Source organism: Triplophysa rosa, linkage group LG1, assembly GCF_024868665.1.
Source record: "Triplophysa rosa linkage group LG1, Trosa_1v2, whole genome shotgun sequence".
Taxonomy (NCBI): domain Eukaryota; kingdom Metazoa; phylum Chordata; class Actinopteri; order Cypriniformes; family Nemacheilidae; genus Triplophysa; species Triplophysa rosa.
In genome coordinates this window covers 33,711,805-33,725,225 of record NC_079890.1, presented here as the reverse complement: position 1 = coordinate 33,725,225, position 13,421 = coordinate 33,711,805, and the positions used below count along the sequence as shown (strand labels likewise).

Below are 13,421 nucleotides of genomic sequence, written 5' to 3'. Positions count from 1 at the left end.
AAAAGAAAGACAAGTTTGCTTTACTGGCCGGTTGCAGTGTTTTTGTCACGTTCTTGGAAAGTACAGAGGGTGTTAAATTTTGCATTGTGTTTAAAAACAAGCACCATTGAACTATACTGCAGAGCTAAAAATAGCTTGATAAATGTTAACATTCAGAATCCCTAAACATCCACATGAACGTCTGTGTCTTAACCCAAAGGGAGAGGGGTTAAAACTTTAAACACACATTAACCAACTTATGAACGCCTTAATGATTTTACTACCATATCAGACCAGAGGCTGTAGAGATGTTATCTGTCTGTAGTTAACAGTAGCTCTCTCACACACCAGCTCCAAAAAAACACTCTTAGCTTTATCCCATGGGAAACATATTCAATTCAATTCAATTCAATTCAATTTTATTTATATAGCGCTTTTCACAATGTGCATTGTTCCAAAGCAGCTTTACAGGAGCAAATAAGAAAAACACAGAAAGGTAAAACACAGCACAGTGCATGGTGTTTATAGACCAAGCAAGATCATTATAATAAATAATATCTAATAAATAACTGAATAAATAAATAAATAAATAAATGCAGTCTCCCGGTGAGCAAGCCAACACTGCACTGCTCTGCTCTGCGATATCACTGTTATAACATCCCCTTTAAGAGAGGAAGCAAAATATTAGTCATTGTAATAGCCCAATGACACTGTTGTGCTTTTTTCCATTCAGAACTGCCAGCTTATTAGGCGATTCTGTAACTAACTATTTTAATTTTTTTTAAATGCATTGAAGACAACAAATAATTGTGATGTATTTATATTAATCTCTTTGATTTTCTTAACCTTATTTTTTATAATTCTGACTACATGTCATGCTGTGTATAGTTGTGTATGTGACCAGTTAAAAACTTCAATCTAAACTGTTTTAAAACATTATCACACATTAGTGTCACGCCCTGGTGCTAGCACCTCTGTTCGCCACCTGAGGGCGCCATACCACTCTGTGTTCTGTCTATGTTTTGTAAGGACTCCAGTTCCCATCATGCTCTGTCGTGTTATCATGTATTGGTTTCACCTGTGTCTGTCTCTTCATCTGTGTATATATAACCCTTGTGTTCAGTTGTCTGGTGTGTATCGTTAGATATGTGTGTCGTATGGAATGTTCTCTCTCGTGTTGCTCTCTGCCTGGAATTACCCTTGTATGTATGTTTTGTGGATTTATAGTAAACAGCATTGACTGGACGTGGATCCACTCCTTGTTTCCCTCAGCTCATCGTGACAGAACGATACACCACAATGGATCCAGCAGTTCATTTGGCCCGCCTTAACCAAGGTAAAGATTCCCTTGAGGACCATATACAAACCTTTCTGAACATTGCCCGTTTCTCTAAATACCCGGACTGTATTCTCATATAACTATTTTTGGACAGTTTAAATAATCATTATTCACAACACATTCCCCGTAATGGTCCTCGAGGGTCCCTTGCTCATATCATGGACTATGCTTTGCTGTTGTGTGGGTCTCCCTTTACCGTGGGCGAGGTAAAGGAGGAGACTACCTATAAACACCTTTTGGGAGGGGGCAGTTGGCCTCAGGCTCCACTGGCCAGTGGGCCAGAACTAGCATCACATGGCCGCCAACCCAGAGTCTCCAGCCGTCATGGCCGCCAACCCAGAGTCTCCAGCCGTCATGGCCGCCAACCCAGAGTCTCCAGCCATCATGGCCGCCAACCCAGAGTCTCCAGCCTCATCATTGCCATCATGGCGCCGAGCTCAAAGGGCCCTTCCTAAATCACAGTTGAGTACTCCTAGCCGTCATGGCCGCCACGGTCGTTCCAATGGTCTCCAGGCCTGTTCATGGCCGCCAACCCAGAGTCTCCAGCCGTCATGGCCGCCAACCCAGAGTCTCCAGCCGTCATGGCCGCCAACCCAGAGTCTCCAGCCGTCATGGCCGCCAACCCGTCCGGCCTTCCAGAGACCTTCGAGCCGGTCCCGTCCGGCCTTCCAGAGACCTTCGAGCCGGTCCCGTCCGGCCTTCCAGAGACCTTCGAGCCGGTCCCGTCCGGCCTTCCAGAGACCTTCGAGCCGGTCCCGTCCGGCCTTCCAGAGACCTTCGAGCCGGTCCCGTCCGGCCTTCCAGAGACCTTCGAGCCGGTCCCGTCCGGCCTTCCAGAGACCTTCGAGCCGGTCCCGTCCGGCCTTCCAGAGACCTTCGAGCCGGTCCCGTCCGGCCTTCCAGAGACCTTCGAGCCGGTCCCGTCCGGCCTTCCAGAGACCTTCGAGCCGGTCCCGTCCGGCCTTCCAGAGACCTTCGAGCCGGTCCCGTCCGGCCTTCCAGAGACCTTCGAGCCGGTCCCGTCCGGCCTTCCAGAGACCTTCGAGCCGGTCCCGTCCGGCCTTCCAGAGACCTTCGAGCCGGTCCCGTCCGGCCTTCCAGAGACCTTCGAGCCGGTCCCGTCCGGCCTTCCAGAGACCTTCGAGCCGGTCCCGTCCGGCCTTCCAGAGACCTTCGAGCCGGTCCCGTCCGGCCTTCCAGAGACCTTCGAGCCGGTCCCGTCCGGCCTTCCAGAGACCTTCGAGCCGGTCCCGTCCGGCCTTCCAGAGGTCTTCGAGCCGGTCCCGTCCGGCCTTCCAGAGGTCTTCGAGCCGGTCCCGTCCGGCCTTCCAGAGGTCTTCGAGCCGGTCCCGTCCGACCTTCCAGAGGTCTTCGAGCCGGTCCCGTCCCACCTTCCAGAGGTCTTCGAGCCGGTCCCGTCCCACCTTCCAGAGGTCTTCGAGCCGGTCCCGTCCCACCTTCCAGAGGTCTTCCAGAACTTCCAGAGCCTTCGCCTGTGTGCTTCCCAGAGCCCTCGCCTGTGTGCCTCCCTGGCCTCCGGACCGGCCTGCGTCTCCCTGGTCTCCAGACCAGCCTGCGCCTCCCTGGCCTTCAGATGGCCACCAAGGCCCAGGTCCGCCTCTGCTCCATGCCCCAGGTCCTGTTCCCCTTCATGGGCCTTTATAGTAAACACCATTGACTGCAAGTGGATCCACTCCTTGTTCCCCCTCAGCTCATTGTGACAATTATATTACGTGACATCCAGAAATGTACAGCAAGGCTGAACTGACACAGTTACTGTGTCCTTAAAACTGTTTAGTTAGAAGCAGGTTAGATTTGTTTCTGGATTAGATCTCTTAAGTTTAATATAAAGAGCGATATCTTTTTTTGAGCGTCAACTTTAATGAGTCACTGCATGATTGTTCTCACTCAAGAAAAACAGAAAGGCTCAAATGAAACATCAACCCCTGACAGACTTTGAAGTTGTTTGAAAAGAAGAACTTGGTGGTGGCAGCCAAGAATTGTTTGGTTACAAGCATTCTTCCAAATATCTTTCTCTGTGTTCATCAGAACAAAGAAATATATACAGATTTGGAAGAGTAAATGAAGACAGAATTTTAATTTTTGGGTGAACTGTAAATCTTGTGCTCCACAAAAGACTCATAAACAGGTTTTAATTCTATTTTTGGATGAACTGTCCCTCTTAAATCTTAAACCTAATCCCTAGCTGAGTTATACTGGATATCATCTCTACGGTTAGACATTTTGTGATAACCAGAGCTACACCTGAAATGTCACGGGCTGGTCCAGTATGAATATATAACTCACTGTGGAGGGAGAGCTGGATGTACTGTCGAACTCCTCTGGAGAATCTTCCTCTTCCTCTGGCAGGGTGGGCATGGCAGGGGTGAGAGGGGGCCGAGAGCGTGTGTGAGGGAAGATAAAAGTGGCAACAGACTCTTTTGTGACACTACGAGCTCTCTTTAGTGTAGGCTGTTCACCTCGCCAGCGTTTGGATTGACATACAGTAGACTTGTTCTCCTGCTCCTACGTAAAGAGTACACACAACACATATATAGTCACAGTGACTTACAAAAATAATACTGTGAGCATGATATTTAATGCTTACTGAAAACAGTGGGAAGTATACAAAGAGAATAGCAAAAATACAATGGTAAAATAACCATGTCTATATGAAGTCATGGACCATGTCTAAATGAAGTTTGGAACAACTCAAAAGGTAGGAAATGTCAGAATTTTATTTACAAGGCTAGCTCGACTGGGGGGGGCAATGGGCTCTATGCATTCGTAACTTCCACGTTTCACAGGAAGAACCCAAGGCAGTTTCTTGTTGGGGAGACTTAAAGCAGAGAGAAATGGAAAAATGAGAAAATAGTTCAATTTAGCAGATGCTGTACATTGCGGCACACAGCAGTGGTATAAAGAAGCGGCGTTCTACCGTATTTGAATGTTATAACGAAATGTTAACTTATGAAAGTATCATTTAAAATACGGTAGAACAGCATTTCTGTATACCACTGCTGTGTGCTGCAATGTACAACATGTTATCTCATTTTTCCATTTCTCTCTGCTTTAAAGGAGTCATTCGCTGGAAGTACGTGTTTTTCTTTGTCTTTTCTGTGTTATAAGTTGCCCATGCATGTATTAGACACGTGAAATTGCAAAAATTTAAATTCGGAACAAAAGATGCATTCGATCTAAAAGCGAATGCTCACCCAGACCTGCCTGAAACGCCTCGTGTAATCACACCCCCACAAATCTATGTCAGTTCGTGGAGTGATTTGACTAAAACCGCCCAAATCTACACGCAAGTAAGGTGGGCGTACCTGTCAGTACAATTTGCTTTGGAACCTGATGTTCCCAATATGGTAAGAGGCGTTACATTTCCGTCACACAATTGCAGTATTCCACCAATCACTACGCAGTAGTGAACTGGCTAATCATAGCACACCTCGCTTTTCAGAGCGATGAGCTTGGTAAAATATCCTCGCTTTTCAGAGAGGCGGGGCTAAGAGGAGATATGAACATGCACGGTATGTGGAAAATACAGCGTTTTTTTACCTTAAATCGTGTATACACATTGTAATACATCTAAAGCAAACAATAATATTCGTTTTAGCCGTGTAAAATGACCCCTTTAAGTCTCCCCAACCTGCCAAAACTGGTTCTTCCTATGAAACGTGGAAGTCATGCATGTAGGGTTACCACCCGTCCCGCTTTGCGTTGTACCGCACAGCATTTTCACCCCTTGTCCCACACGTCGCATATTGATAAAATGTCCCGCATTTTCATCAGTCTAGTGGTTTGTAGTTGTCACATTAAGAAACACGTTCTTTAAGCCGAAACGCACATGAGACGCTTGTTTGCGCCAGTGTTTACTTAACTATTTAACAACGCAGTGTAAAACCTGGCGCTCACCAGTGTCCAACGAGCTCATTCAAACGCAACTATTTTTTGAAGCCTGACTTTTATCCAATGTATGAGAAGACAGCAGTGATTTCAGTCATCGAGGCTGTGACGTCTGTCAGTAGATCGGGTGGCGATCCTCCCATGTCAACTTGCCGAATAAAAAGTCTCTAAAACAATCGTAAATTGTGTGGCTTTGAAACTGTGTTTAGCGTAGGTTGTGGTTAGCGTATTAAAAAAAAGATTTGCAAATCATGAAATGCATTATTTAACAATAATACATTTAAAAGCGAAACTCATTTTCATTATTTGTTTGTTCTTTATTCCTTCAGTTTTCACTTTTTGAGGATATCTTCAAAGTGTACATGATAATTCTGCATCTGATCTCTGTGCTCAAAATTTAAAGAGATAGTGAACCTTAAATTGAAATTGCCAATAAAATTGTTTTATGTTATATAACATTTTATCTATGCCTTAATTATGTTGTAGTTGGAATGGACTAAATAACAAATTATTTTTATTTTTCATTATTTTTTATTATTTTCATTCATTATATCACAGTTTTGCGCATTTCCAATGTTTTCCCACATTGTCCCACACAAACAAATGACCTGTGCAACATTTGGTTTGTTGGGTGGTGGTCACCCTACATGCATGTATATAGCCCATTACATATTCTGGTTGGGCAATTTTTTTTTTCTGTGATCAAAGTGACAGATTATTATTTAATAGATAATACAAATCAGTATTTTTGTAAGTATTTAATAAGAAGTATTAATTTTTTTATTATTTTAAAGTCCTCGTGAACTGGAAGTTGTGTTCGTTTCTGTATTCTGATGCATTTCAGAGTGAAACGGAATTCCCAATGAAAAAAGTAGTGGGCGTGGCTTGTTTTTTCTCACTGGGATTCTTATAAAAACATCCATGGCATTTTTACCTGGAACTAGGAGCAGACTGACGGTTGCACGGGAGGGTTAACTGATGCTCCGCCCAAGCCGTCTAATTTAGTTAAAATCTGAAAATGCACTTCTGGCCTCTGAGGATTATGAGAGCACATGAATAAAAAAAAAAGAATGACCCACATTGGTAAGCTATTTACAATAAATGCTGCAATATTTCATGAAAAATTTGGAATTGTCATTTTTAATTTCACTGGGACTTTAATTGTCAACTGGATATTTTTGGAGGGGCCCAAGAAAAATCTGGGGGGAAATTAGCCCCCCTGAACCCGGCACTGCATGTAATGTTCCCCCTGCTGGCTTTTGTCCTATCACTGAGCTTCATCTTCCAGAGATACTCCGAGGAAACCGTTCCCTGCAGCAAAATAACATTTACTGATGGCATCTCATATACAATAACAACCCCATCAGTCAGTACCACTGACAACAACAACAACATCATCTACATGGCTCTTATTAGCAGACTAAATGAGTGAACAACATCATGATATAGATGAAGCAGATTTCAGACTCCAACTCTTCCCATATGGAAGGCAAATCCTGCCGAATATAAATTAAATGTATTTATTTAAATTCGGCAGGATTTGCCTTCCATATCCAAGAGCCTTCAAGCTGTGTTCTCTAAAGCACATTACTTAAGTTGACAATCAAAAAAAACTTTACACCATCTACCCACAACAACCTACAGTAGCAACTAGTGTTGTAGTCGAGACCAAGACAAGACCGAGACCAAAGACCAAAGACAGTCGAGACCGAGACAAGACCAAGACCATCAAAAAATGGTCTTGAGACCGGTCTCGAGACCAAGACCGGTCTTGAGTACTACAACACTAGTAGCAACCACACAGAACATCTTAGTAATCACATAGCAACGCCCTAGAAACCACTCAGAAACCCTAATAATCGATCAAGCAACTGCCTGGCAACCACTCAAAAATTCTTGTATTCGTCCAGAAACTTCCTAGCAACCATTTGCATTCATGCATTTGGCAGACGCTTTTATCAGAAGCAACTTACATTGCATTATACTACACAACTGAATGTCCAATCCCTGGGATCGAACTCATGACCTTGTCGTTGCTAGTGCAATGCTCTAACCACTGAGCTACACATTACTGTAATCGCCTAACAACCACTTAGCAACCACCAGAATAAGCTAATAATCGTCTAGCAACCACTCAGAACATCCTGGTAGTAGGGTTGCACGGTGTACCGGTGCTACGATAGCATGGCGATGCTAAAGCTTCAAAATACCCGCGATGCCTCTCTATTTTTGAAGCGGTAGTATCGTATTTCCGTAGTTAATGTTGTATGTGCGCATTAATATTCATTTGAACACTTACATCTGCCTTTTTGCGGTGTTTATCTCCTAAATGAATGTGTGTTTTGAATGACTCGGACGAGATAATGATTCAAATTGGCGATTTGAACGAGTTGGTTAAATGATTCACTAACTCAGTGGAAAATTGACGCCACCTACTGGCCGTTTTAGTTCTGCATTTAAAGTAAGCCTAATATTTCCCTTTATAAAGACTGCTGTATCAATTACATTTGTCCCACATTTGAATTAGTTCCCACGTGAAAAATGATCTAGTGTACTTTAGTATTTACTACAGTAAATTACTAAAACTCATAGACACTAGTGTTTTTGAGTCTTACCATAGTAAATATTTAAGTATACTACAGTATTTGCAACAATTTATCCAATTACTACAGTTAATAAAAAAAATATTCTAGTACAAAGTATAATACAGTTTACTATAGTAAATACAAAATGTTTCATCTAAATCTGTGTTTTTGGTATAGATTTGAATTATGAACATGGCACAGCATCATGATACTACTTGGTATCGAGATATTTCAGCTGGTTTAGTATCGTAAGACATGTTTATGGTACCGTGACAACCCTACCTGGTAGTAACCTAGCAACCACACAGATCATCCTATTAATTGCCTAGCAACTTCCTAAACCCACAAAAAATACCTAAGCGACCACCCAATAAGTTACAATAGTACTAAATAACTTTTTCAATTTAGGCTGTTACCCCAATGGTCCTGACAAACTTTTCTATTATCTCCAACAGTAATCTCTGCCATAAACACACACGTCAAAATATGCGGTTCATTAATGCATTAGATTAAAATGGCGCTGACTCACTTGTGCAAAGTCATTTGTCTGTCAAGCTGTTGTATAAACAGCTTCGCCTGAGATACAGATCGAGAAACAGGGAGACTCCTTTATTCCCCCAAAGGAACGCATTCCGTATTCCATTAAATCCATTTTCATTTCGTTCCAACGCAACAAAAGCTATTCTTGGCCTCCTGTTAACCCAAACAAAATGGAGACAATTTCAAAGAAAGTAAATCTATTTTAGTCAATGTCTTATAAGGAAAGAAAATCTCACATTATTTATAGGTTGTCAAAGGGACCACCAGAGAATTCACAATGTACAACAATTGTACAGATAAAATTAGCATAACTTGAACCAACGTATTTACCAACAATGGGCTAGAAAAAACTTCACCAAAAAGCAGATTTTCTGAAATATGTGGTGCCATGATGCTAGAGTTATATGAGTGGTTGCTATGGTGATTTCGAACACTTCTTAATTGTAATTAATCGCAACCAGAATAAAAGTTTGTGTTACGTACTATATGTCTGTGTACTGTGCATGTTCATTTTGTACTTATAAACACTCATATACATGTATATATTGAAGAAAAATATAAAAATCAATAAAGGTTTATATATCATTTACATGATACATAATAAATGAAAATAAATGAATGCAAATATTCCCTAAATATATATATACATGTATGTGTACGTCTCTGTGTTTATAAATACAAAATGTATTTGCAAAGTACACAGACATTTATTATGTAAACACACATTTTTATTCTAGATGTGATTAATTGCGATGAATGGTTTGACAGCCCTACTTCTGAGTTCGATGTGTTTGCTAAGGTACACTGGTAGTTGCTTACTGTCCTGAGTCAAGAGCCTATCCCCAAGTCTATATAATAATCAGGTCACCCCTTTAGTGTAAATCCACACTTTTGCACATTTTATGATCCATCAGGCAAAAGTCATAAATCAGATTGCTTAAAATAACATTACATCGGAAGTATCCTTCTTTCTAGTGTAAACATGGATAAAAATGATGTGTGATGTGCAGTTTAACATTTAAGTTGCGGTTTGTACGAATTTCAAACCATTTCCTTAGTAAAACTGTAGCAAACACTACTACTATAAATTGTTTCAATTGTTGACATTTCAAACATTTTAAGGTTGTCCCATTCGTAAATTGAATTGGTTAAGCCCTCACAATAACAAAAGTACAACACTCGCTCAATTGGGGTCTAGAAGAACCAAAAATCTGTGAAAGAAACGTTCCCTAAATAGGAAAAACGTTCTCTGATTCCAGAGGGGTGATGGAAATTAAGCAAAGGACTTCTCAGTAAACCATGTGTTTTTATCAAAAACAAGACGCTCATCACTTTGAGGATAAGGAATCGTACAAGGTTCAACAAACTGTTTGATGACGACTATAACTCACCCCTGAACTGTCAGAGAGATCAGAGGCTCGGACGCTCTGATTCTTTGATGTTTCTGAGTCACTTGTTTTCGGTTCCTCTGGAGTCTCACTGTTCCGTGTCCTTGCTTGACTCTTCTCGCTGCTCTCAGATTCCTCTCGACTCCTCCCGCTGCAATCCGACTCCTTGCGGATCTCCTCGCTTCCCTCTCGACACGTCCTAGTATCCTCCGCTTGACTTGCCGGTGATGAATCTAATGTTTGGTTATTCCAAGGTTTGGTTATAATGTTATGTTCGGTCTCTGACTTGAAGGACTTCCCTTGGTTCAAAAGTTTTAAGACCTCTTTTCTATCACTATACTCTGACGTCCAACTTGGGCTGGACCCGGAACGTTCGCTCTGTCTTTCGCCGTTCCGTCGCACAGTTTCCGAGCATATAACGTCCTCTTGATTCCTACACGTTTCCTTGTGTGCAGCAGCTAAGGTGCACCCCGACGTTGATGGGAAGCGCTCATTGTTTGCTGGCGGTTCTGACCTTAAAAAGAATTAAAAAATATATTTTAGACAAAACAATCATGGAAGTAGAAGTACGGATTTGTTAAAGCTGAAGCAAAACAACTGTAAAAAGAGATATTTCCTATTGCATTACTGCGGAAGAATGTGTGCTTGTTAAGATTTGACAGGTGGGATTGTCGGCCTACGCTAAAAGGGTTTTACATGTTACAGTTGAGAGAGAGTAATTTATCGGGGCCGTGGCGGGTGACAATATAAACTCTGGTGTTCCTGCACACTCTCACCTCACGTCAGATGGTCTTTGTGTGAGGATTTTACATAAACACACGAGAGACGTGTCCTTTAAGAATGTAAAAGAATGTAAACACTGACCCAGCTACATTCTCCTTTGCGTGGTGTGGCGTGTGTTCCTCGCGGATGGTGCCGACGGAAGGGTCCGGTAAAAAACTGTGAGGGGTCTCAACACAGGGCAAAGCAGGGGCCTGTTGACCCCCTGAAGATGAAAAACCTGATGATTTAACACAATATTACTGAAATAACTTTGTAAACAAAAGTTCTTAGGTAGAATAAGACGGCTTGGTGATGGCTGCATGTTTCAAAGGCGTACGAGGCACCTTGATTCTTATGGGCTTAAAGAACATCATGACTTACTTTCTTCTGCAGAACACAATTGAGATGTTCTGAAGAATGTTGGTAACCAAATAACGGAGGTACCCTTTCATTTCTTTTGTATGGACACGAAACCAAAGCAAGTGAATGGGTAACACCGTTGTTCAGTTACCAACAAGAATTTTCATTTTTGGGTGAACTATCGCTTTAAGTGGACCAAAGCGAGAACATTCGGAAATATTGACACTACCTGCAGTCACAGAGCTACTGAACCAAAGATCAGTCGGTGAACCAGGATCCTGACCCGAGGAGGACACATCTGGGTTTTCACTCACCTTAAAGAAAAATAACATCACGCATACAGTATCTTAAATGATGATTTTTGAATCATTAAGTGTGTTATCTTATCAGCACAGGCCATTCAAAACATCTCTGACATTTAAAGAGATGTAATCAAAAGGATTTCCCTAACACTCTGACTAAAACAGTGTCCTTTAGTGCTGGGCGGAAGAGATAACGATGTTGAAAATCACAGAATCAAAATAATCTGGTGATGTCCTGTGATGGAACATAAAAGTTTTTATACTGGCATGACTTTGATGGTGACATGAATCATAGTCTGACTCAAAAAAAAAAAATTCATCACAGTTCTTTATTTTGCTGAACAATCTTAAAGGGATAGTTCACCCAAATGTATTCGCAACTTGTATATGACTCTTTTTTTCGGTGGAAAACAAAAATGATTTTGGGAAATGTGTCAGGGGTTTTGTGTCCTTACAATGGAAGTCAATGGGGGCCAATGTTGTTTGGTTACCAATGATCCTTAAAACATCATCTTTTGTGTTCTGCAGATGAAACAAAGTCAAACAGGTTTGGAATGACATCACGGCGTGTAAATGATGAATACATTTTTATTTTGGGGTGAACTATCCCTTTAACCCTAACCCTATAAATACACAGGCACGGTTTGAGAACAGAAAACTCCAGGAAAGCAATGAGATTAAATGGAGATCAAGCGGTGACTTTTATTTAACTCTTCTCAGATTACTTTCCTAACCAAACTGAAAGAGCAACCTTACATTTTCCTCAAGAAGCATATGGTATGTTGAGCTGTGGCTTTCACATATCATGCACCTTTGAGTCTAGCCTGCAACATTGGCTAATAGGGTCCCTTTAAAAAAACAACTTTCTAAGGATAAAAACCAAATTATGTTTTTGATGTATGCATTGTTAATATAAGAGATGCCAAGGATGCCAAATGGTACAGCATCAGTGTCGCGAAGTAAGTCTGCAGCACGTTCTGATGTGCATGACACACAGATGAATATTACAGTGTAATTGAATCACCTTGATTATTTCCTCTGAGATTTTCCTCCCTATTACTCCCCCACTTACTCTCTGGTCAATGTGAATGGTCTTCTCATTGACCACAGCTATTTTTAGCTGGCCTTTGGCTCTCGTAACTGAATTCGGGGAGAAAGGTCCCTCTTGGTCCTCTGAAGATTTAAGCATTGCCTCACATTGCCTCCTTACGCAGCTTCGAGAGAAAGTAAAGGCTCTGACCCCCACCACCTCGAAATGACTGTATGTAAGAATGTAACGGAAGCGGTTGCCGCGTGGTCACCGTTAGAGACAACAGGAAATGCAATGAGCGTGTGAGAAACAAACTGAGCGGAGAGGCGGGGTGTGTTTAGGTGACCACCAAAACCACAGGCACAAACCACAACTGACTGAAGATCGACATTTACCTCAGCGAGGTTTGAGAGTGTTCAAAAGAGCAAATCATATCAATGGTCAAACAAAAAGTGCAGGATATAAAATATATTGCATCATAACATTTCTGTTTTTTTAGGATTCAATACACTATTTAAAGTAGATTACGAATCCAATGTGGTCTCAGACTAACTGTTTACATCTCAAACTGCAACTTCTCCTGACCAGAATGAATTCATTGAGATTTTTTAAAGTTTTGTACACAAAAAAAGGCCACCACATTCCATTTTCACATGCAAAATTATATGTCAGCTCCCGGGAAACCTTGCTCCCGTGCATATCCATTAAAGTACTTCAATCTGGAAGCATCTGCATCTTTTCCCTCCGTCTCGCAAGAACAAATCACTTCATGCAAAGAAAAACTTGCTCAAACTCTACCTGATTGGCCAACAAGGATGAAAGAAGCCCACTATTTCCTCCAAAGCTCTCTTTGCCTTTCTGCTCTCTCCCCAAAGCTCAATCTTCAACGTTCTTTCTTTTCCTCTCTCCAGCGTTTTTCCCTGCACCAGCCTCTCCGTGACTCCTGGGAGCTTTGACCATTTAAGGAGAAGGCTTCGTGCGGTTCTCCAGGCAGCTACTGCTGTGTGTATGTGTGTGTGTGCTGTTTCTACTTGATGCTCCAGTGAGCCACGGGTGAAGAATGACTCTGCGCCGCTCAGCCTGCTTGTTTGGACCTTTTCTAATTTAAAAAAGTTCCAAAATCTAGTAGACTGAGAAATTGTCTCTTTGCACACCCTGCTAATCTGCTTTCTCTCTTCTACAGTGAATTAACGGACAGCAATACCCACAAGATAAAGTTTAACAAGA

At 41.9% G+C, this 13,421-nt stretch overlaps 1 protein-coding gene across 1 annotated transcript in view; it reads right to left on the bottom strand.

Annotated features, from left to right (window-relative positions):
- The window catches only part of mrvi1 (murine retrovirus integration site 1 homolog), a 48,378-nt gene that overhangs the window by 22,471 nt on the left and 12,486 nt on the right, over nucleotides 1-13,421 (bottom strand). The window contains exons 21-24 of the mRNA XM_057343061.1: nucleotides 11,092-11,176; nucleotides 10,605-10,740; nucleotides 9,744-10,254; nucleotides 3,626-3,844 (exon numbers count right to left, since the gene is read on the bottom strand). Of these exons, the coding sequence (XP_057199044.1) occupies nucleotides 3,626-3,844; nucleotides 9,744-10,254; nucleotides 10,605-10,740; nucleotides 11,092-11,176 (951 nt within the window). The remainder of the gene's footprint in view (nucleotides 1-3,625; nucleotides 3,845-9,743; nucleotides 10,255-10,604; nucleotides 10,741-11,091; nucleotides 11,177-13,421) is intronic.